General features: G+C 37.8%; 3 protein-coding genes and 1 pseudogene across 3 annotated transcripts; all 4 read right to left on the bottom strand.

The window, feature by feature from the left end:
• Window positions 1-3793: 3793 nt before the first annotated feature.
• On the bottom strand, window positions 3794-8145 carry LOC114284754 (arginine--tRNA ligase, chloroplastic/mitochondrial). Its single transcript, XM_082913027.1, has 6 exons — window positions 7882-8145; window positions 7335-7415; window positions 6994-7077; window positions 6636-6740; window positions 4192-4622; window positions 3794-4076 (listed from the first exon to the last, which is right to left on the bottom strand). The coding sequence occupies exons 1-5, from the start codon at window positions 8143-8145 to the stop codon at window positions 4611-4613; spliced, it is 546 nt and encodes a 181-aa protein (XP_082769153.1). The 3' UTR covers window positions 3794-4076; window positions 4192-4610.
• A 1333-nt stretch (window positions 8146-9478) lies between these two features.
• LOC114284755 (fatty acid elongase 3-like pseudogene) lies at window positions 9479-12094 on the bottom strand (annotated as a pseudogene).
• A 4721-nt stretch (window positions 12095-16815) lies between these two features.
• Window positions 16816-17319, bottom strand: LOC145819050 (uncharacterized). Its single transcript, XM_082913039.1, has one exon. The coding sequence runs from the start codon at window positions 17317-17319 to the stop codon at window positions 16816-16818; it is 504 nt and encodes a 167-aa protein (XP_082769165.1).
• Window positions 17320-17354: 35 nt separating this feature from the next.
• On the bottom strand, window positions 17355-17759 carry LOC114284756 (uncharacterized). Its single transcript, XM_028227704.2, has one exon. The coding sequence runs from the start codon at window positions 17757-17759 to the stop codon at window positions 17355-17357; it is 405 nt and encodes a 134-aa protein (XP_028083505.2).
• Window positions 17760-24488: the final 6729 nt, after the last annotated feature.

Below are 24488 nucleotides of genomic sequence, written 5' to 3' on the forward strand. Positions count from 1 at the left end.
GACGTATTCGGCTCTAACTCCCAACCTACGGGTCCGGATTACGTTCCGTCAGTTGTCACAAGTCCTATTTGTCATGGGGGAATTGTCCGTGTGAGCCACATGATGGTTCGGGAGCTGTTATGATTTTCGCCCCCGGAAAGTCCTTTTTCGACTAAGTTTAGGGCGTATTCGGCTCTATCTCCCAACCTACGGGTCCGGTTTACGTTCTGTCAGTTGTCACAAGTCCTATTTGTCATGGTGAAGCTATCCGTACGAGCCACATGGTCGTTCGGGAGCTGTTTTGAATTTTCCCGAAATGCCCTTTTTCGACTAAGTTTAGGGCGCATTCGGCTCTAACTCCCAACCTACGGGTCCGAATTACATTCCGTCAATTCTCAGAAGTCCTATTTGTCATGGGGGAACTGTTCGTGTGAGCCACACGGTGGTTCGGGGGCTGTTATGAATTTTCGCCCCTGAAAAGTCCTTTTTCGACTAAGTTTAGGGCATATTCGGCTCTAACTCCCAACCTATGGGTCCGGTTTACGTTTCGTCAGTTGTCACAAGTCCTATTTGTCATAGAGGAATTGTCCGTGTGAGTCACACAGTGGTTCGGGGGCTGTTTTGAATTTTCGCTCCCGAAACGCTCTTTTTCGACTAAGTTTAGGACGTACTCGGCTCTAACTCCCAACCTACAGGTCCGAATTACGTTCCATCAGTTCTCACAAGTCCTATTTGTCATGGCGAAGCTATTCGTGTGAGCCACAAGGTCATTCGGGAGCTGTTTTGAATTTTCGCCCCCGAAACGCCCTTTTTCGACTAAGTTTAGGACATATTCGGCTCTAACTCCCAACTTACGGGTCCGAATTACGTTCCGTCAGTTATCACAAGTCCTAGTTGTCACGGCAAAGCTATCCGTGTGAGCCACACGGTAGTTCGGGGGCTGTTTTGAATTTTCGCCCCCCGAAACGCCCTTTTTCGACTAAGTTTAGGGCTATTCGACTCTATCTCCCAACCTACAGGTCCGAATTACATTCCATCAGTTGTCACAAGTCTTATTTGTCATCGGAAAGCTGTCCGTGAGAGCCACACAGTGGTTCGAGGGCTATTTTGAATTTTCTCTCCTAAAAGCCCTATTTCGACTAAGTTTAGGCCGTATTCAGCTATAACTATAGTAAAGCCGTAAACATTCCTAGTGGGCTGATTGAGTGCCAAATGAGAAGTTAATGTATGTGAAATCTGATTCAGAATTTCTGAAAGAAAATTTTCATTCTCCAAGTTAAGGGAGCTCCTAGTTGGTAAATTTTCATTCCCCAAGTTAAGCCCTATTTTCATTCTCCAAGCTATAGAGGAAGAGCACCACATAAACAGACAGCTAAATGATTTCTTATCAAAAAGTTGGCTAACATAAAGTAAAAAGTGATTTTAGTTCAAATAAGAATCTTAAAGGAATTATAAAAATAACCAAAACTGACCCAAAAACGCTAAAGAAAGTTGTCAAAGTAAATAGACAAGTTTGAGTAAAAATGAACACATACACGCGCACACAGATTAACTACATGGACCAAACACATGACAAAGTACATAAACTATCTTAAAAGGCTTCAAAATTGCATATGGTTTATGAAAGATTAATCACAAGGACCAAACATGTGACGAAGTATCACATAAACTAAATAGCCAATAACAACTATCTTCATTTTCATTTCTCCTTCAGAATGTTTAAGATGATGCAGTTGAAACTTACATTAAGTGACCAAAGTATAAGGTTCTTTCTGTGCCAGTAATGTTGATTTCCAGTTCCACAACAAAAACTCATCTCTAAACCATAAGGATGCTCGACCTCCTAATACTTACATTGCTATGATTAATAACAAAAAATTACCAAAAAGATGAATAATTATCTGCACAAAAATAAGGAAAAGATTTTCCCACCTTTATATTTGAATAAGGCAACTTTGTGTCAATTTTGATCAAATTGATAACACCGATTACATTTTAATCAATCGAAAATCCCTAACAACTTAATCAATGAGACAAAATCATGAATCCTGAGTCAATTGAGCCAATTGAAATTATAAAGACTGAAATTTTAAATATCAAAATGACATAAGGACCAAAATATAAAAAATATCAACGTAATTTACACAGTTAAGTATTATTATAACTTTAGAGGAATACTCAAATATTTCATCAATATACTTGAGATAAATATAAAACTACTATTTTCATGTGCTTTTTCCTATCCTAATCATAATTTAATATGCATTAACATATTAATGCGTATATTTAAAGTGTTTTTGAATAAAAGACTTGTAGGAAGAGTTAGATTAAAGATTTGAAGAAGAATTTGGGAGGCAAGGACAAATTGTCACAGAACATTTTTTAGGATACACCCAAGGTTCTGAAAAGCAGTTACGGTCGTTGTAACGGTGGCGGTGGCGCGGTTGCGGGGTGTAAAGGCCGTAGCGTAACGGTTGCGGTAACCGGAACCGTGAATTTTTTTATTTTTCGCATAATTTGAAAAAAAACTTACCGATACGCATATTTTTTTTCCCATGATCATATTTATTGGGTTAAAAATAAATATTGATCAATTTTTGTAAATTTTTAAGTATGTTCCAATATATTTCATATTTTTAAATCACTGTAAACTCAGTTTTTTACATTTTATTTTAATAATTAATGACTTTATATTATACAAAAAATCAATCACTAACTATTATATATAAGATAAACAATGACAAAAGTAAGATAATAAATAAGAGCCTAAATATATATATATATATATATGTACATATTTTAACAAAGCCAAATAGATAATGACCACACTTATTATTATTATTATTATTATTATTATTATTATTATTATTATTATTATTATTATTATTATTATTATTATTATTATTTTCAAACAATATATAGCTAGACACACATAAACAAAATGATTGAGTGATAGCAACTGGATAGAATAGCATAGGTCTTACAGCTTCAACAAATCAATAACATGTTCTTCATTTTCCCTCCTCTCTCTCTATCTCTTGCTCCTCTATTTTCTCTCTCTATCTTCCCTCTTCTCTCTATCCCTCTTCCTCCATTTTCAGCTTTTTCTTGTGTGTTTTTTCGAAAGAAACAGTTTGGAACCGTTACGTAACGGGGCGTAACAGTTCGTTACGGCTATTACGGTGCCGTTACGGCAATTACGACACCGTTACGACCACTATGGCAGCCGCTACGGCTGATACACTTGTGAATCTCAATCACACTGCAAAAGCGGCCGTAACGGGTGGCGGTAACCTCCAAAACCGTTACGTAACAGCGTTACGTAACGGTTGCGGCCGCTTTTTAAAACCTTGGATACACCTTATGTTACACGGACTCTTCTATTTCCCCCAGAGTACCCGTGTCCATCGAATATGACAAGGGTAAGGGTGTGAGATATGTGTCCGACGCTCATACCCAATTTAGACACTCGAATCCTTTAATTTGTGACAATACATGAAGAAGAAGAAACTCATATTTGTTAGTAAAGCAATATTTTTAGGCTAATAGATGAATTAGATATAAAAATTTCATATTTTTTCTTAATCATATTTAATTTTAATATATTTCTACATAATTTAAAACATCTCATCCGAAAATATTATATAATATGCAATATATATGTGCATATGACGTGTCCCTGTACCCATATCCAATTTTGGATACATACCCCAAGATCTTAAGATTTAAATTTATGAAGGTCTGACGCTTGGATACACACCCGCACCCGACACTCATACCCGAGTCCATGTAACATATACACCACATCCACATATAATATATTAACATTGTTTTACCCCAAACATTGCAACTGTCAGTTTACAAAGACAAAATCCAACAACAGCAACACAGTCAACATTTTTTTTAACAACAACAAAAGAAAGATTTTATTAAGATAGAAAAGAGAAGAAAAATACACAAAAGGAGGACAAGCAACACACAGTCAACATTGCCCAGTAAAAAAATTAACGAGGATAGAGGATCTTACTTGACAGCCCCATAACCAACTGCCTCAGCTGTTTGATCAAGCTCCTCCTCTGTCCATTCATCAGCTTTACCTGATCAAGATTTGAAGAGATTATATCAAAACTTCAGTTTTAACTAACGTATCAAAAAGATGAGATGCTATGTCATGCATGAGTTCATAGATATGAGGAACATAAAAAGCACTACCTTGCTATAGGAAAACAACTAGAGTGCAGATCATTCATTATTATACCTCGTTCTACAATAGTTGCTTTACAGCGACTCTTTACTTCATCCAACAAATCAATTAATCGAACCACTTCAATACTACGAGTTCGAAATCGTTTCCCATCCTTTCCAAGAACAAGACCAAAACCCACATGGTTAGTTTTATGATACATATTCTCACCAGCTGGAAGCCAACCAGTACGTTTCGCAGCCTAATAGAAGGAGAGATAGAAAGGAAGGCCGTCAAACTCACAGTGGTATGTTACCCATCTCTCTACAAAGCATGAAAAGTGATGAAGCACTGGACATGACATTTGATACTTACAGTGAAAAACATTTCAAAGTGCTCTCGCTGGCCAACATCAGTTACATAGATTATCCATTCAGTTTTTTCTTCATTAAGACGATACCTAATTATTGAAAGCAGCTGGTTTAACTGAAATGCACTCATTCCGCTACCACTCCAACAAAAGGTGCACAAGCAATGCATGTCCAACCATGATATTTAAGTTCAAATAGCAGCCACATATTACCCAGGTAAACTTTAAAATGGGTCATAAAATTCCATCTAGCAGATCTTTTTTCAATCACATGAACTACAAGATGATTCTATCATATAATTTATGTCTTTAAAGGAAGAAACATGGAGAGTTGCATTATATAAATCATGCAGATCAGATGCTAGATTAAACATATATAAGTATAGATGCAAGAATGAATGACATATAGAAGGGTCATATAATTTACACTTTAATCAACTCCAAATTTTAAAACACTAACCAAAGAGCCGCAAGATCAGTGGAAGCATAGTTGAAACCACCGTCCTTCTTCACAACAATTAAAGGTATATTTTTCCCCTCAATAAAGATCACACGAGCACCTTCACTTTCTTCAATTAATCCTTTCTTATCCAATTCCTCTAAAACTCCAGGTATATATGGATTGTAAAAGCTTTCTCCTTGACGGGAAGGCAAAAAACAAAATAATTGCAAGTGATTTTGCCACTCAATCATAGGAACAGTTGATTTCATGAGTACGATATGTTCATTACTCATATGAAATTCAAATAAGGGCAAATCATGCCACCATCTGACACTCCCTGCAACTTCACTTCCAAATAGGGTTTAAATAGCGTGTGTAACAATAATCAAATTTAGGAATAAGCATAATGTAAGACTTATGAGAAAGAGAGAGAGAGAGAGTTGCTATATATCACAAAAAGTCTTCACCCCCTATGTGTTTCCCATGTGTCATGGTAAGTCCCACTATTTTTTAATATGGTGGATCCTACACATATACTACACATACACATTGCTTTTATTGCATGGAAAACATGGGAAGTGAAATAAAATGGTGAAAAAAGAATCTGGTAATAAATAGCATTTCTCTATCAGAAAACATTAAATATATAGATATATGCCATTATAGTGCACTGTTCTGCTGAACACTTGACCTGTATCAGATGTGAAGCAGAAGAATTTCTCAGTGTCAGACAATATCACTAGGCAAACACACAACTTTGACTTCGTACTGATGAGACATTTTATGGTTAACATAACCACAAATCAGCATTAACCAACTTAGTCACTCTAGCCTGAACATGTACTGATGCATTCCTCACTCCCTACACATTTACCATTAAAGAATGAGAATCCAATAATTATATATATATATATATATATATGTATATGCATAACATTTTCCATCAAGTTTCAATTTTTCAATTGTTCAAAATCCATTGTAAAAGAATCATCGTCTAAAACACCAAATGCCACCTCAAACCATCACCTATCTATATCTTTACTTTTAATTTTCCTGATTGAAACTAGCATATAAAATACTAGTTCTATGGAATTGAGTAATTTGCTTGAGTCCAAAATAAAAAAGAATAAACAATGATAAGTTACATTTATGGGACTCTGGCCTCCCATACTAGCATGTACCATACTAATGTCCTCATTGCATATGCAATAATGTAATTCAACTAAGATTCATAGTCTAGTCTTGCCACAGTTCTTGTGCCCACTAATTTAAAGTAATCTTTTAGTTATTACAGCTATACAAGAAGTAACTAAGATGACGAAATAGCAATGTTTTGCCCTTGTAGAATTGTGATCTTAGATATCAAGCTACCATCAGTTCAAGTAGTCATACAAAATGGCCAACCTGATAACATCAGTCAAAATATAAAGTGACAATGACTTAAAGCAGATACATTTGAATCGGATGAAATATACAATTGGTGGGGGAGGGGGCTGTGAACCATAAACCAAGAATGTTCTATTTTTAGCCAGCACGCTATAGATTGAAATTAGAAGTTGGTGTCTTTTTTATGTGGCTCCATGGCGCATAAAACAGGTGTGGAAAATACAATCAATGTTTGACATTGTCATTAGTTAGAAAGAAAAATATCAGTTAAGTACCTTCTCCTCTATCTTAATTCCTAGGCGTTGATAAACTCTTTGATATCCCCTTCGACTGATTTCACAGATTTGTGCCCATGCCTTTCGATACTTCTCTTCCCCACCCTGTGATACAAGTTATGCCATAGTAAATGAAACCAAATAAGATAAATGATGAAACATAATGAAACCTCGAGATAAAATCATTAACCAGATTTTCTTCCTAAACGAAGAAACAAAATTTATAGTTTATAAATCAGATTTCCTCCAAAATAGAAAATTGAAATTTATAGCTTTTAAGTTCTTTTACAAATGAGAAATTTAATTATTACTATAATCAACCTCACAAGTCTTTAAGGCATAAAGGTAAGTGATTCACCTGGAGACTGACCACCGCTTGTTGCGCCCTCTCCTTGAATCCAGGATCACTGTCAAATCTTTGCTTTGATGCCTTATAGAATGCCTAATAACAACATTCAAGTTAAATCAATAATACCCACTTTCATTGAATTTCATGATTCATTTCAATGAAAAAAAATTGAATCAAAGGCATAAGTTGCTCAAAGCAGCACAAGCAACTAGGTACTTGAATTGTTTGCTAATCTAAGCAAGGGTCTTTGTTGCTTGGATGTAGCATAAAAAATATTCAAGTGACATAAAGAAGTATTCTGTCTGTACCAATTCAGGAAATGGACCTAATTTCCAAAATTTTTATCTCACCTCGAGATCTCCGATAGCTTGATCATTGACAACCTCCACGTTTGGAAATTTTTCGAAAAGAAATTCAATTAGCATACCAAACTACAAAACATAAACAATATCTTTAAGACATAATAGGAAAGTAACAAAAAATTATCGAAATAGACTTTCATAATTCAGACAGCAAAGAGGCCATAATATTATTACCTTCTAGAGCAGCAACAATCAACAAAAAATTTAAAAGATCATAATTTTTCCACTTAATACAATTATACAAGAAGGGTCTGTTGGAGTTCCTTCTTCCACCACATATTAGGGAAGGAAAAGGCACCGAAGAACTTCAAACTACTGTTGTTCACCCAAGAAATTATTTTGATCCAAATGAAAAGGTTAACTCATAAAATGGGACAACCCATGACTGAAACCCTCATCAAAAATAAATAATTTTAACAGAACTTATATAAAATTTCAAGATAAAAGAGAGAAAACAAACACACATATAGAATGCATGTGCTCACACACACACACACACACACACACACACACACACACACACACACACACTTACTTGTGTACCCCAGTCACCAACATGGTTTCTCCAAAGAACCTCAACATTTGAAAACTCTAGCATACGGGCTAGAGTGTCTCCAATAATTGTAGATCTCAAGTGGCCGACATGCATTTCTTTAGCAATGTTGGGTGAGGAAAAGTCAACCACTGCCCTTTTGACAGTAAGTTTTGGCGACCATGTTTCAACACCATTTATTAGCATCTTTTGGATGCTCTGAGTGAAGAAACCAAGATAGCTCATGATCCTATCATTCCTATCCATTGCTGTCAAAAATTAACTAATACCTTTGCTATCCAATCCTTTGATAACACAACATTCGCAAACCTAGGTCCAGTTATACTGTATTTGTCTACCATTTCTGATTTTGGTAGATTGTTCATAATGGCCTTAAAGAAGAAAAACGCACAAATTATCATTTAATAGTATCAATTCAATATTGAATACAAAAATCATAGCATTAATGATGACCTATGTTATTAGAGACAGGAAGTACAGTATAGAGAATATGGAGTGATCAATGTCAACACCTTTCCAATAGGTTGGGGACCTGTCAATTCGGAACCCTTGCCTTTTATTTTTGTCCATAAGCTCATGGCATTGTTGTTGCACCAAAAGAATTCCCAATTTAACAATTAAAAAAAAAAAAAGGCATACAAGAGTTTCCATTGCTATAAAAGCCCGAGAATTTTTAGTGGTGATCACCTCTAAAATTTGAGGATTCAACCATTCTATATCTTTTGCTGAAGTTAGGTGTGTATAGTTGTATTGTATGCGCACATATGCATGTGTGAGAGTATTCAATTCCTCTAACATGTCACATTTACTAGATATGTTACATGGACTTCTCTAAAAGCATGAAGTAGCTGTGTTAGACATGCAACACTTGGATAAGGTACATGTGTTTGACATGACTAACTGGACATGCCCCGAGCAAACATGTCAAGTACACATAAAACTCTATAGTGCAACTCATAAACTAATAATGGGGCTTTTAGTTATGATTTAACTCAATATTCTATGGGTGCTATCCTGACTTGTAGAAACACTAACTAATAATCTAGGAAGTTCAAATTTTAATGTCTGAATGACTTTTTCAACAGCCAATTAGCTTTCAAAAAATATACTATACTTACTCATATCAAATTGCTAGTATTATTCTTAAAATAAAATACATACAACTAATTGCATTTTTTTTAATTATATGTACCCTTCTTTTTTTTTCCTTTTTTTTTTTTGTTGAAAATTTGGTTGAAACTAAACACCATCAAGTCTGCTAAAGCAGAAAAAAATAAACCAAACAATAAAAAACAAAAATTTCTCTAAAGATTGAACTAGCAAAGAATTTGACTATGAATTCAGTAATCAATATGCACAAATTTTTAAAAGAATACTATGAACTAGCACTAGTTTTCTTTCTGGAAACAAGAACTCAAAAGAAAAATTACTAAGAATTATTGTATATAATCTGTCTATCTCCTAACAATTCATGTGTATTACATATATATACTGATAAAATTCGTCACTAAATTATTGCCCCTGAATCCAAAGTCCCACAGAGAGAGAGAGCGAGAGAGAGAAAAGAAAAACCCACCACTCAAATATCCTTGTTTTTGGCCATGTCCGGGTCTACATCTCCATCTTTAATGGCATCAAAATCAGCAACCTTTCTCCTCCGAAGATGCATCTTTACATAGAAATTAAGAAACAGCAAGAGAATGGCAGCATTGAGAACCGAATTGAAGCCCCAAGCCCCAATTCCATTACACCCACCTTTCAAAAAATGAAGCAAAAGCACACCCACATGGCACAAAACATTACAACCGAGAAGAACAATCTAACAAGTGACCACAAAGGGGAAACAAGCATCGGGCAAACCAATGGCAGTCCAAAATCTGTAGCCATAAACAAGAGAGTAAACAGAGGTGGCAAAAGATTGAGAGAATTCGAGCCAGAGGAAGGACATGAAGATGAGAATGGAGTGGTTAAAGAGGCGAAAGAAGGAGTGGTGGCGGCCGCGGAGGATGGAGAAGAAGGTGCAGAAAGTGTGAAGGAAGCAAAAGAGGTAGGACCAGAAGAAGACGCGGCCGGTGCCGAGAGGGAAACAGAGGAGCCATTGGAAAGGGATTTTGGAGCTGGCCCAGAACCAGCGGGCGTCCCAGATCTCGGAGGCGGAGGAGAAGAGGAGGCCGGTGAGCTACGGTAGCGATGTTCGACGGTGGAAGATTGACAGACACTGGTTGTGTGTGATGTTAAGATGAGGGGCGGTGGTGATTGATTCTCTGTGTGACAGAAAGAGACAGAGGGAGAGCAAGAGAGAGAAAGAACCGTGTGAAGAAGCAATAGATTTGGGCAAAAATTTAGGCGCCAATATGAAATATTTCCCAGTAAAATTTTGAACACATCTGCGACTAAATTTTAGTCGCTAAAGATAGGTTACCAAAGATAATAATAATAATAATAATAAAATATTTGGCGACTAAAATAATTTTTTGTCATTGAAAGTAAGTTTTTGGCGACTAAAACTTTAGTCGCCAAAGAGAAAATAATTTTCTTATTTTCCATTCGGTGACTAAATATTTTAGTAACCAAAAATAAATATACGGCAACTAAATTTAAATTTGTCGCCGAAAGTAAGTTTTTGGCGACTGAGAGAAAAAATAATATTTTTATTTTCCATTCGGCAACTAAATATTTTAGTAGCCAAAAGTCAATATACGTTGACAATTTTTTTTTTTTTGTCACTTTTAGTCGCCAAAGAGAAAAAATATTTTTTTTATTTTCCATTCGGCGACTAAATATTTTAGTAGCCAAAAGTCAATATACGATGACAATTTTTTTTTTTGTCACTTTTAGTCGCCAAAGAGAAAAAATATTTTTTTTATTTCCCATTCGGCGACTAAATATTTTAGTAGCCAAAAGTCAATATACAACGACTAAGTTTTTTTTTGTCGCTAATTCTGGCATTTTTAGCGACTAAATTTTTTTTTAGTTGCCAATAATGAATATACCCCCACTAAAAAAAATTAGTAGCTAAATATTTTACTTTTGGCGACTAAAAAAAATGTTGGTCGTCAATTCCATAACTTTTGGCGACTAAATTTTTTTTAGTCGCCAATTTTGGTCACCCAAGGTGCATTTTTTTTGTAGTGTATTACTCTTTAGTTTTCTAGTGTAAAATGGTGGGGCCATGCTATTTTAGCTTGATTTATAGGAAATTTCTTTAAGCTTATATCAATCTCACCCTAAAACACTAACTTCTTTTTCCTACCGTTGTTGTGAGCTCTTAGTGCCTCTCAATCTCTATATTTTACATTACATTGATCTAACCCTAAAACCCTAACAATGACAATGATGGAGAAGAAACAAAGACGAATTGAGAGGATTGATTGTCCAAAATCTCACAACATTTGCTTCACAAAGTGCCATCAACAGTGGTGGAGGGAAGTGAGGACCAGGGGGGTCACGTGTCCCCCTGGATCTTGGGCTACTTCTTCTTCTTCTTCTTCTTCTTCTTGTTGCAAATATAAAGAAAATATTTTAAATAAAAAAAATTATAAAAATATTATTAGAGTAAAATGTTAATGACATTTTAAAAATTATGAGAATAATAATGATTATTTTGATTGAAAATGAAGAGACTATTATAAATCATATTATCTATGAAAATTTTTGAATGTAACAGTGAGTTCATTATTATTGACATGCAAGTATAAGTAATCTCACTATAAAGATATGAAATTTATTAGATTATTAGTTACATTTGACATTTGAGGTTCACTCTCTATGTGTTTATTTACTATTAGTTGGTGATATCACATACTAATAATGACGTGGTATTACCATTATATTGAATTTTTAATCAAATTTTGTATAAAAAAATAATTTATCATTATATAATTTATTTTAAGACTTACATCTGTATTTTTTTATATTGTCCATGATACACTTGTTATAAATAACATTATTTTTTTTTTTTTGATGTTTCTCGAAATCAATTGTAAAAACTAGCGTGAAATATTTTTGTAAAAATTTTTGATATTGTAATTAATAAGTGTCTCCTCTAATTTAATTTTCTGGCTCTGCCACTGGCCGTCAAAGCCTTTTTAAGAAAGCTGTGGAACTCTCTCGTCTCCACATCGCCGGCGTCGCTTTCTCTCCCGTCAGCACTCCTTCCGATTTGGTGGCGGCGCTTTGCAAATTGAATTGGCATCCTGTGGATGTTTCGAAGTTTAACTTGTCGGATCTGAAACAATGTGCGAGTAATTTGGAGAAATAGCAGTCCTATTTATTGATGTCTCTTGAAGAGATGAAGAGTAAGAGAGACAATTCATGGAAAGGAGATGATGAGGAAGTTGAATTCACTTTTGAGGAGCTCATGTTAGATGATTTGGATGTTGTTGTTCAGTCATCTGAAGCAACGAAAAATAATGAAGAATGTGAAGCGATGGTGAAAGAATTGCTAGTTCATGATCATGATTTGTTTACATTTCAGATGCACTTAAATGTATTTTTTAGATGCACTTAATTTAAATGTATTTTGTTTGGATTTAAATTTTTTTGTGTAGATGAAATAAACAAAGTGCTTGATAAAATGAACGATTCAAATTATCGAAACGCGGCATGTTATAGGCCTCATGGTCTAAAATAATGCTCCCTAATCCAAATTTTGAAATGGAAGGGATCTTCCTCTTAATTCGATTCCCTACTCCCTATGAAACCTCTTAAATTAGAGAGAGAAAAAAAAAACAATCACTAATTTAGTTATTTTATATGAGAGAATTCTCTCTGATCCACTCTTAAATTAGAGAGAGAAAAAAACACAACCACTAATGTAGTTATTTTATATGAGAAAATTCTCTCTGGTCCATAATTTGAACTGAAGAGCGCTATTTAGTCTTATGAGGTCTGTCATAGATCTCGTTTTGATAATTCGAACTATTAAAGATGTTGGACATTTCATTTTTTATTTCGTGAACACAGAAAAATTATATCGATTTAATAATCATAACCTATTTAATTTATAGCATTTGTCATAACGAAAAGAAAAGGACAATTGTAATCTATTCAATTTAAATTAATTTTACAAACCTGTATCTCAGCTCTCCGAAAACAAGCTATGCTCCTTCCTCATGCTTCAATGCGTAATAGTAGAGTACATAATATTTTAATTATTAAAGTATTTGTAATAAGTGAAACATTATTATATATTTTTATGTATGTTGGAAAGTTATATTTGAGGACTTTTTAATGCAATTTTATTTTATAAAAATTAGTTTGCTCACATTTAAAATATATACAATTTTATTTTTATATATATTTTATAAAAATTAGTTTGCTCGCATTTAAACCATCATCAGCAACAAGCATTCCAACAAAAAACCAACAACCAACCAGCAACCGACCAACAACACAAGTGCACTAGAAAACCAGTTGTAGTAGCTCGAGTTTACAATGGTTGTGATGGATTTAGTGTGTGTTGTTGGAGAGAAGGAAAGAGAGATTTTCAAAAGAGACTATATAAGAGAGAGTTGTCGCCATCTCCTCCCTACTCCAGGTTTTGCTCCCACTGTGAAATGTGGTGGTGTTGCTAATGGAGAAGGAACGGGAGGAAGATGGAAGAAAATAGTCGAAGATAAGGGGGTGTTTGCTTGTTATGCTAATATTAATGTGACTTGTTTGGTTGCAAGGATAGATTCAGTTTTTTTTTGGGTCAAAGATAGAATGTCAGTATGTTAGTAAAATTAGATTGAAGTTAGGAGAAAAGAAAGTCGTAGGAATGTGATGCTTGGGGAAAAGGGAGCTGCTACACCTGTGGAAAACTCAGCCATGATTGCATCAGATGCAAGTGCAAACACGGTTTTTAAACCATGGAAGAATGAAAAATCTCGAGTATGGTGTGATTATTGCAATAAACCACGCCATGCTCGAGAAAACTGCTAGAAGATCCTTGGAAAGCCTGCAACTTGGAAGAGCTGCAAATCAAGTGACAAACCAATTCCTCCTATTCCAATGAGGTTGAAGTAAGTCTGTTTAGTAAGGAGGAGATGGATTATCTTCTTAAACTGCTAAAATCCAATTCTTTATCCAGCACTCCTAGTAACTCTTGCACAGATAGGTAGCAATCCTTATGGCTCTATCTTGAAGTCAAAATTCTGTCACTTGGATCATTGATTTGGAGGCATCTGATCACATGACTTCTCTCTCTTCTTTATTCAATACTTATTTATTTTGTTTTGAAAGTGAAAGAGTTATTGCTGATGGCAATTTCTCACCCATTGTAGGAAAAGAAGCTTGGTATAGATAAAGTCTGCAAATTAAACAAGTCTCTATACGGCCTCAAACAATCCCCAAGGGCGTGGTTTGAACGCTTTGGGAAGGTTGTAAAAAACCTTGGATACAGTTAAAGCCAAGCAGACCATACTATGTTCTATAAACACTCAAGAGAAGGTAAAGTAGCTATCTTGATTGTTTATGTAGATGACATAATTCTAACAAGTAATGATAGTGCCGAATCGGAAAAGTTAAAGGAAGGACTTGCTAAAGATTTCGAGGTAAAGGTCCTGGAGCACTAAGATACTTTCTTGGAATGGAGTTCGCTAGATCTAAGGAGGGCATTTTTGTCACTCAGCGCAAGTACACAATTGACTTGCACAAAAAAACAGGCTTGCTCAGATGTAAAGCTGCTGAAACACCAACCGAGCTCAACTTAAAGCTACAACATGCTAGAATTGAAGATGTGGTGAATATAGACCAGTTTCAGAGACTTGTTGGAAGACTGGTATACTAATCTCACACACGTCTCGACATAGCATTCGCAGTAAGCAGAGTAAGCCAATTCATGCATTCACCAGGAAAGGAGCACTTTGAAGAAGCATACAGGATCCTAAGGTATCTAAAGGGAACTCCTGATAAAGGCTTGATATTTAAAAAACAAGGACATCTTCAAGTGGAAGTACAAACAGATGCAGATTGGGCTGGAGGCATCACTAACCGAAAATCTCATTCCTTGGACTCCTTACATTTACTTTGGCAATCACATAACCTTTTTTCTTTTCAGGGCCCACCGGCCATACCACCGGCCCTGGAGGTTTTTCTACTGCCATTAGAATTTCCTCAGATTCAAACGACGACAACAACGATGACCTTTCCATTGCTACAAGGGTCACAAGGTTCAGGACCTGCAGGGCAGTACTTCCAGATGTTGAAGAAGAACCAAGTGCTGGGGCCGCACCAACTACTGAGGCTGAGCCAGTTGTGGAGGCTGCAAAAAATGAAGTTCCCCCTGCTGTGGAAGTTGTTGTGGGCGGCCTAGTTTCTGAGGGTGCAGAGCCTCCAAACCCCGTTGATTCTGTGCACTCCTACCGTTCCTCTGTCGGCGGAGATGTTTTTTTCCCTAAGACCCCAAGAAAAGACAGCGACATGAGAGAGCCGCTGGAAGTTGCACCACCTCCCTTTAGAGCTGCATCTGGTGGTTCCTCCTAGTCCACTGAGTCTCCATTGGTTCAACAGACCCCACTTCCGAACGCCCAAGTGGCTGAGGAGAGTGCAAGTGTAGCGGCTGCTTCCACTGTTCCTGCTGTGGCCCTTCTAAATTTGGACCGACTTAAAGAGGTAGCTGTCACTTTAGCCACCCACACTGTTATTACTGTCACTGGGACCTCTGACCCAGTTGCTTCGGCAACCTCTGAACAGCTGGCAAACTTGTACCTCACTCACTTTCCGGAAGTGCCAGCTGACCTTGGAGTATCCCAAGATTTTTATACTGGAATGGATACCATTACTGTTCCAGATTTGAACGTTGGAGACTACCAGATAGATGACCTCTTTTCGGAGCGACATGACAGTGCAAGCAGCTTTAGTCTTTGTCGCGAGGCTAGTTCACCCGGTCACCAACGCTGCATCTACCCATTCCAATGCCGTTGGGCAATCATCTTCAAGGGAAGTGCGTCGTCCTCAGACCTTTAGTTGCTCCACCAGTCTCCCTCCAGTGATTGAAGCTGGCGGGGGTGTGAGGGAGTCCCCTCAGCCCTCAGAGAAAGTTTTTTTTCTAAGTTACTGGGTCTCCTCCGTAGCTGCTCCCACTCTCGTCCCGCATCCAGGCGCTGCACCCCGGCACCTTTCCTGCTTTTAACGTTCCTGGATCTATGGTGCAGACAACATTGCTGGAGTCACTCGTCAGCTTCATTCGTGACCTTGCTACTAAGAAGATTCTGACAACCCCTAGCAAGTTCGTGGAAAGTGTCGAGGCAAACTTGAGCGGCTTTGAGAGAAACGGATTGGACCTATCGCGGATGAGGGATAGGCTTCAAGCAGTCGATGGTTTCCTCGAGAATGCAGACAACGTGGCGATGATTGCGCCCTTGGAGGAGACTATCAAAGAGTGTGAGGGTGCCTTAGAGTAGCATCGGCAGAACCTGGCTCAGTTCAAGGAGAGACTCTGCGTTAGTTGCCCAGCTGCCTAGGGATGTGACCCTGATGGACTCCCTCATGAAGAGTTTGATTTGATTTAGTGTGACTCTGTTATGATTTCCTCCATCTTCTTTTCTTTATTTTGTTGTTTCATTGCACCTGCGGCGCCTTTTCTTTTCTTCTCCTCTGTCACAACTTATTTTCAAACATTATAACCAAGTTCTGGAAGTTCGACTTTAATGAAAAGTGTGGATGGTTTGTAGTACTTTGAATTTCATTTCTTCGCCCTCCTTACATTGCTCTTATATAGTTTTTTTAAAGATAAGCAAAAATTCTTGCAGTGAACAAAACTTCATCATGACTAAGCTTTTGCATGGATAAAATTTCACTAAGTATGGAAAACTTTCCTCACACTAAGTGTATATGAGAGTAACAAGTTTACAAGCCTGTGACACTTTCTTCACACTTTACTTTGGAAGTATTGACAAAGAAACTTACAACTCTTTTTCCTAACAAAAGAAGTTAAGGAAAATATTCTTTGACATACTTGGCATTGATAGGGCCAATTCTGAACCCATCATTTACTCTTGTCAACTTGTAGTACCCGCTGCTACTTGCCGCAGCAACTCTGTATGGGCCTTCCCATCTTGGTGAGAACCTGGGAATTGGTTGCCCACGCATGATTGCGGCCACTGTCTTCCATACCAAGTCCCCTTTATTGAACTTCTTGTGCTGAACAGATTGATTGTAGGCATGAGCTATGGATTGATGATACTTTTCCATTACCCGCAGGGCCCGATCTCTTCTTTCTTCAGCTGCTTCTATGTCATTCTTTCTGCTGTCTGGAACTAAGTGTGCTGACATAGCCATTCTTACTGAGGGTACTGCCAACTTAACTGGTAACACAGCTTCGGACCCGTACACTAGGGAAAATGGGGTTGCCTGATTTGGCTTTCTCTTTGACGTTCTATACGCCCAGAGTGCTACGGGGAGTCGTTCAGACCATGTGCCCCCTGCTTCATCCATTATTTTACTCAATATTCGGATGATGGCTTTGTTGGTCACCTCAGCTTGTCCATTCCCTTGGGGGTAGTATGGACTAGAGACTTGTGGTGCTTGATCTGGTAGGCGTTCAGCAGTCTTCTCACATGACGATTTACAAAGGGAGTTCCATTGTCGGACAGCATTACTTTTGGTATGCCAAACCTACAGATTATGCTTTCTCTGATAAAGTTGGCTACTCCTGCCCCGTCTGCCTTCCTCATCGGTATAGCCTCCACCCATTTGGTACTAACGTCAGTTACTGCAATCTGTGGCCTTCCGATTGCTGCATTGTCAAATGCCCAAGTATGGAACAGGTAAAGGGTCTTGATGTTATGCAGCTCAACTGTCGGTGCATGTATCAAGTTCCCAAACTTCTGGCAGGATTGGCATCTCCTTACAAAGTTTTTAGCATCTTCTTCCATTGTCGGCCAGTAGTAGTCGAGGTGAATAAGATGTCCATATAATAGCTGCCCTCCTTGATGTTCTCTCTTGTGGGCTTCCCTCAGCACCTCATTTGCCTCATCCTTTGGTCAAGGAAATAGCGGAGGGCCCGCCTCTTAACTCTAATTGCATCGGCTTTGTTCTCAGGCAGTGTGCCATTTCCAAGGTAGTCGACATATGGCTGCCTCCATTCTTCACTGCTTAAGAAGTGGGCTTCCTCTTCCTTAGGATGGGATTGACATTTTGCACATTGCCTTTGCAACTCAGTACTTTCCTTTTCCATCTCTGGCCAGTAATACCCTTGCCTTTGTATCCGTCGGTATAGACTGATATCTTCATCTCCACAAGACTTAGCATGGATCTGCTTAAGTTTGTAAGTTGCTTCTTGTCTACCGACGCACCTTGCCAACAAGTTGTTGGCACCGCGAAAATACAACTCTCCTCTGAGGAGCAGAAATTATGCAAGTTCTGCTAGTCTGATTGTTCCCTGGCGTGTTTTTAACTGTTCTGTTGGATTATATCAGCTTTCCATCCCTCAGCATCTTGCTCTGTATATTCTTCGGCTAACACTGCTGGTGTTGTTCTTTTCTCGATGACGATGGCTATACTATCATCTGGTATATCCACCTTTGCCCCCAGTGTAGCCAAGGCATTGGGGAAACGGTTGTGTGTTCGAGGGGTATGCTGGATTTGGACATCATCAAATTGAGTGAGCAACCTTCGAACCACGGTGCGGTACGGGGCCAGCAGAGGCTCCTTTAAGGCGAAATCACCCATTGTTTACCTGACAACTAACTCGGAGTCGCTCCAAATTTTCAACTTGCGGAGGCCCTTCTTTTGGGCAGCGATTAGACCCAGTGTCAACGCCTCATATTCAGCCTCGTTGTTTGAACATTCAAAATCAAGCTTATATGATAGATGAAACTTCTCTCCTTCTTCACTGGTTAGTGTTATGCTAGCTCCGCCTTTCCCGGCTCTCGAAGCTCTATCAAATTTTAAGTCCCAATAAGCCTCAACTGCAGCTGCTGAGATATGGACCTCACCTGGTAGAGATACCTCTACAGGTTCATGTTCACCAGATGGGAATTGGGCCAATAAGTCTGCAAGTGCTTGGCTCTTAATAGCCTTGGGAGTAACACAAGTGATGTCATATTCTACTAGAGCCAAAAGTCAACTTGCCATTCTTTCAGTCAGATCGGGTTTGCTTAGCGTGTAGCGGATCGGATCACGTCGGGGTCACAACATGGATCGGGTGTGCCAAAAAATAGTGGCCCAACTTCTGCGTTGTGAAGATTAAGGCTAAACAATGCCTCTCAATTGGGGTATATCGCGACTCGACACCATTGACTTTGCGACTGATGTAATAAATTGGCTTCTCAATGCCATCTATGTCTTGGACAAGTAGAGCCCCAATAGACCGAGGTGTAGAGGTCAGGTACAGTGTTAATAATTTGCTTCAGGACTGCCATGTTGAAATTTTCTTTGATTATTGATTAGTTTCAGTCAATAACTAGAATTTGTTTTTCCAGTCAATAAGTCCTATTCTTTAGGATAATGTTAGTGTTATCAGAAATCTTGGTTGTTACCGTAATTTTTGGGATTAATTATCTTTTCAGTTCAGGTATTCTTTCTATAAATGTAATGCATCAGAATAAATGAAAATTATTCCTCTTTGCTGCATCATATCAGCTTTTCTCATTTCCTGCTTTTATTCTTTCATTTCATTCAATTTCTATTCTTCGTTTTCTCTGTTTTTCTTCTCTTCTCAAAAACTAGCATTCGGTATCAGAGCTTTATTCTTACGGGACCAGTGAGTATCCATGGAAGCAAAAACTGATTTCCCCAATTTTTCTCAAGCTGCTCCACATATTTTTTATGGAGAAAACTACCAACTTTGGGCTGTTAGAATGGAAACTTATCTGGAGGCAGCGTTGTTTGCTGGTGTTTCAACAACAATTCTCACGAAGATCATGAATCTCAAATTAGCAAAAGAAATCTGAGAGCATCTGAAGACGGAATATGTAGGAGATGAAAGAATATGAGGAATGCAAGTGCTCAATCTAAGTAGGGGATTTGAGGTGCAAAAGATGAAAGATGCTGAGACAATCAAAGAATATTCAGACAGACTGCTTGGCATTGCCAACAAGGTAAGGCTTCTTGGCACTAAATTTGATGATTCAAGAATTGTTGACAAAATTCTTGTTACGGTGCTTGAAAAATATGAAGCCTCAATAACCACCTTGGAAAATACTAAAGATCTGTCCAAGATCACCTTGGTAGAACTATTGAATGCTTTGCAGGCTCAAGAACAAGGGAGACTTATGAGACAAGAGTGTTCCGTAGAAGGAGCCTTGTCAGTCAAACACCAACAGGAAAGTTCTGGGAGTAGTTCAAGCAGTTGCACTCGAAACAAAGGTGGAAGCTCAAGGAGAAATTTCCCGCCTTGTGAACACTGTGGCAAAATGGGTCATTCTCCATTCAAGTGTTGGAAGAGGCCTAATGCAAAGTGTAGCAAGTGCAATCAGCTTGGACATGAAGCTGTGATTTGCAAAAGCAAATCTCAGAAACCAAAGGAAGAAGTCCATGTAGCTGATCAAGATGAAGAAGATCAGATGTTTGTGGCAACGTGTTTCTCTACAAAGGTCTCCTCAGAAAGTTGGCTCATTGACAGTGATTGTACAAACCATATGACCTTTGACAAAACTCTTTTTAAGGAGTTAAAGGCTACTGCAATGACTAAAGTCAGGATACGGAATGGTGGTTATATCGCTACAAAAGGAAAAGGAACCATTGCAATGACAACCAGTTCAGGTACAAAAACTATTTCAGATGTTCTTTATGTACCCGATATTGATCAAAATCTGCTGAGTGTTGGCCAGTTAATTTAAAAAGGATTTAAGGTGTCCTTTGAAGACTTGTATTGTCACATCTACGATGCCGCTGGAAAGGAGATTTTACGTGTCAAAATGAAAGGGAAAAGCTTCTTATTTGATCCTACGGAGGAGGAGCACACAGCTTATTCCACCAATGTCAACATCACTGAAGTCTGGCACAAAAAGCTTGGGCATTGTCATCTTCAACGAATGCTCAAGATGAAGAAAGATGAAGTGACAAGAGGAATACCAGTTCTGGTTGATCACTTGCCAAATTGTCATGCTTGTCAATTTGGTAAACAAAGTAGGAAACCATTTCCTAAATCATCCTGGAGGGCAACACAGAAGCTGCAACTAGTTCATACAGATGTGGGAGGACCTCAAAGAACACCATCTCTTCAAGGTAGCCGGTATTATATTCTTTTCATTGATGATTTTACAAGAATGTGTTGGATTTATTTCCTAAAGTTCAAGTCTGAAGTTGCTGGAGTATTCTGGAAGTTTAAGAAAATGGTGGAAAATTTAAGCGGTTGCAAAATTCAAATCTTAAGGTCTGATAATGGAAAAGAGTACACTTCTGCAGAATTTAACCTGTTTTGTGATGAAACTGGCACAGAACATCAGCTCACTGCTCCTAACACTCCACAGCAAAATGGAGTGAGTGAAAGGAAGAACAGATATGTCATGGAGATGGCTAAATGCATGCTGCATGAGAAGGTGTTGCCAAAAAGTTTCTGGGCAAAGGCAGCCAATACAGCAATATTTTTGCAAAATCGGCTTCCAAGTGTAGCCGTTGAAGACAAAACTCCATTTGAAGCTTGGTATGGGTATATACCTTCACTAAGTTTTCTTAAAGTATTTGGTTGTTTGAGTTTTGTCCATGTTCCACAGGTTAAGAGAGACAAGCTTGACAAAAAAGCAATTCCAGGTATCTTTGTTGGCTATAGCACAATTTCTAAAGCCTACAAAGTATATCATCCTCAAACAAGAAAAATGGTGATAACTAGAGATGTTCACTTCAATGAGGATGAGCAATGGGACTGGGAAAATTCACAAGAAACTAATAGACCTTCAGAAGAATTTAGAAGCAATTCTTTTGAGGAGGAGACAACAGACCAGTGGGAAAATAAATTGGTAGATGATCCACCAGTTAGAGGAACAATAGCACTTTCAGACATCTATCAAAGATGTAATGTAGCATTATGTGAACCTGTTGATCATGAAGAAGCTCTTAAAGACCCAAAGTGGAAGAAAGCAATGGAGGAGGAGATGTCAATGATTCACAAAAACAAAACCTGGGAATTAGTTAACAAACCAGACGGCAGAAAGATCATTGGAGTAAAGTGGGTGTACCAAACGAAGCTAAATGCTGATAACTCCATCAACAAACACAAAGCAAGGCTCGTCGTCAAAGGCTATGCTCAAATTTTTGGTGTTGATTATTCTGAAACGTTTGCTCCTGGTGCTAGACTAGACACTATCAGGTTGTTGTTAGCCTTATCAGCACAAAAAGGCTGGACAGTGTTTCAGCTAGATGTCAAATCAGCTTTTCTTAATGGTGTTCTACAAGAAGAAATTTATGTGGAATAACCAGAAGGTTTTGTTGTGCAAGGTGAAGAGGATAAGGTCTATTTGCTCAAAAAGGCTCTCTACGGCCTAAAGCAAGCTCCAAAAGCTTGGTACAGCAGGATTGATGAATATTTGCTAAGCTTAGGCTTCACAAAAAGCTTATCTGAAGCTACTCTTTATGTTAAACAAAAGGGTAGTTATGTTCTTATTGTATCTCTTTATGTTGATGACCTTTTGGTAACAGGAGATAATGCACAGATGATTAAGGAGTTTAAACAAGAGATGATGCAGGTCTTTGAGATGACAGATCTTGGTCTTATGACTTACTTTCTTGGCTTGGAGGTCTAGCAAAGCCAAAATGAAGTTTTCATCTGTCAGAAGAAGCATGCAAAGGAAATTTTGAAGAAATTTCAGATGGAGGAGTGCAAAGCAATAAACACACCAATGGGTCAAAAAGAGAAACTGAGCAAAGAAGATCAGTAAAATTGATGAAGGCTATTACAGAAGTTTGATTATCTTACAGCAACAAGACCTGATATTCTATTTGTTGTAAGTCTCTTATCTCGTTTTATGCATTATGCTAGTGAAGTGCATTTAAGAGCAGCAAAAAGAGTCTTAAGGTTTATTAAGGACAGTCTTGATTGTGGTGTCAAGTTTGAGAAGAGTCAAACCTTCAAGTTGAGTGGTTTTCCAGATAGTGATTGGGGTGGTATCTCATATTCAAATCATGTGTGGTATTTCCTTTAGCGTAACATATCATGTTGGTCAAGCATAACAAGTTCTATAATGGAACCTTCGGTACCGGGTAACATATCTCATTCATAAGCCACAGTATTGTTTCCCCCGGGCGAGGGCTTCTGCTAAGGATACCACAATTACATTCGAAGAAAATTTAGACAGTCATTCACTCATGCAAAACATAGCATTTCAGGGAACTTGTCATTTCATATCATCAGAAAATAATTAAAGTTCACCATTTGATTAAACTTGCATTATACTTTATACAAAAGATTCACAAGTATGCATATACTAGAGAGCATACATATTCTAATGGTTTACAATGCAAGCAATTCACGAATTTATAACACATAACTGTTCATATCGAAACAATTAAGCATATTCTTGATGCTTCTAAGTTCACATTTATCACATGAATGCATCCTAGATCTTTTCTAGACGCTTATTGCTCATTTGGACAAGTGTATGAGTTATTAACTCATGCTCTGATACCACTCTGTCATAGCCTGAACCCGCCCCTTTGGGTTAAGGCCATAACCGGCCAGTAATCACGAGATTACCTACGGCCTCAAACCAAATAAGACAAAACTCATCAGAGTAAAAAGGGCCAAACGGAAGCAATTTTAAAACTTTGTCCATAGAGCCATGTTTATATGAACATCATAACATTCCAGTCATATATATGTTAATAACTCACAACAGAAAGTATAGTAACATAAGTACTGTACAGACAAGATCATTCAAATCTAAGTCAGCCAAGCAAAACTACATACAGACGTATTCAAAACTTCGCCAACCTGACAAAATGTAAATACATGACAAAAGGGCGAAGACAGATCTCGTGCGTGAGACACAAGGGCTGACTCTCTCAAAACCTTAGTTGTTCCATACAGACTTCACTGAGGCTGGGTCTGGACTTCTCTTGGCTCACCTACAAACACATGAATGAGCGTGAGCGAAAGCCCAGTGAATAATATCAAATCAAATACAGAAGTTACATAACAATGTAGAACAACGTGTTCCAAACGGCCTTGGGCCCAATTCATATTTCTATTTAATAGATATATATATAACTATACGAAATTCAAATCAAGTGACTGTAGTTCCAATCATTCTAGCCTTTGGCCCATTCATTTATGTCAAAACAGCCTTCGGCCCATTCATTTCTGTCAAAATGGCCTTCGGCCCATTCGTTTACGTCAAAACGGCCTTCGGCCCATACATTCGTGTCAAAACGGCCTTCGGCCCACTTATTCATGTCAAACGACCTTAGGTCCATTCGTATATGTCAAAACAACCTTTGGTCCACTCATTTCTATCAAAACGACCTTCGGTCCATTCATTTCTGTCAAAACGACCTTCGGTCCATTCGTTTACGTCAAAACGGCCTTCGGTCCATACATTCATGTCAAAACGGCTTTCGGCCCGTTCATTCGCGTCAAAACGGCCTTCGGCCCACTCATTCATGTCAAAACAACCTTGGGTCCATTTATTTCTATCAAAACGACCTTAGGTCCATTTATTCATATC

The sequence above is a fragment of the Camellia sinensis genome, chromosome 1 (genome assembly GCF_055761805.1).
Source record: "Camellia sinensis isolate YWXY chromosome 1, ASM5576180v1, whole genome shotgun sequence".
Lineage (NCBI taxonomy): Eukaryota > Viridiplantae > Streptophyta > Magnoliopsida > Ericales > Theaceae > Camellia > Camellia sinensis.

Bases quoted from the DNA above. Each gene is read 5' to 3' on its own strand.
- LOC114284754 (XM_082913027.1), bottom strand. From the start codon at position 8,145: ATGGATAGGAATGATAGGATCATGAGCTATCTTGGTTTCTTCACTCAG. The intron at 7,078-7,334 runs GTGAGATAAAAA...TGTTGTTATTAG, and splicing joins AAGCTATCGGAGATCTCGAG to GCATTCTATAAGGCATCAAA. The intron at 6,741-6,993 runs GTGAATCACTTA...CTTGTATCACAG, and splicing joins AAGCGGTGGTCAGTCTCCAG to GGTGGGGAAGAGAAGTATCG.
- LOC114284756 (XM_028227704.2), bottom strand. From the start codon at position 17,759: ATGGAAGAAGATGCTAAAAACTTTGTAAGGAGATGCCAATCCTGCCAG.
- LOC145819050 (XM_082913039.1), bottom strand. From the start codon at position 17,319: ATGGATGAAGCAGGGGGCACATGGTCTGAACGACTCCCCGTAGCACTC.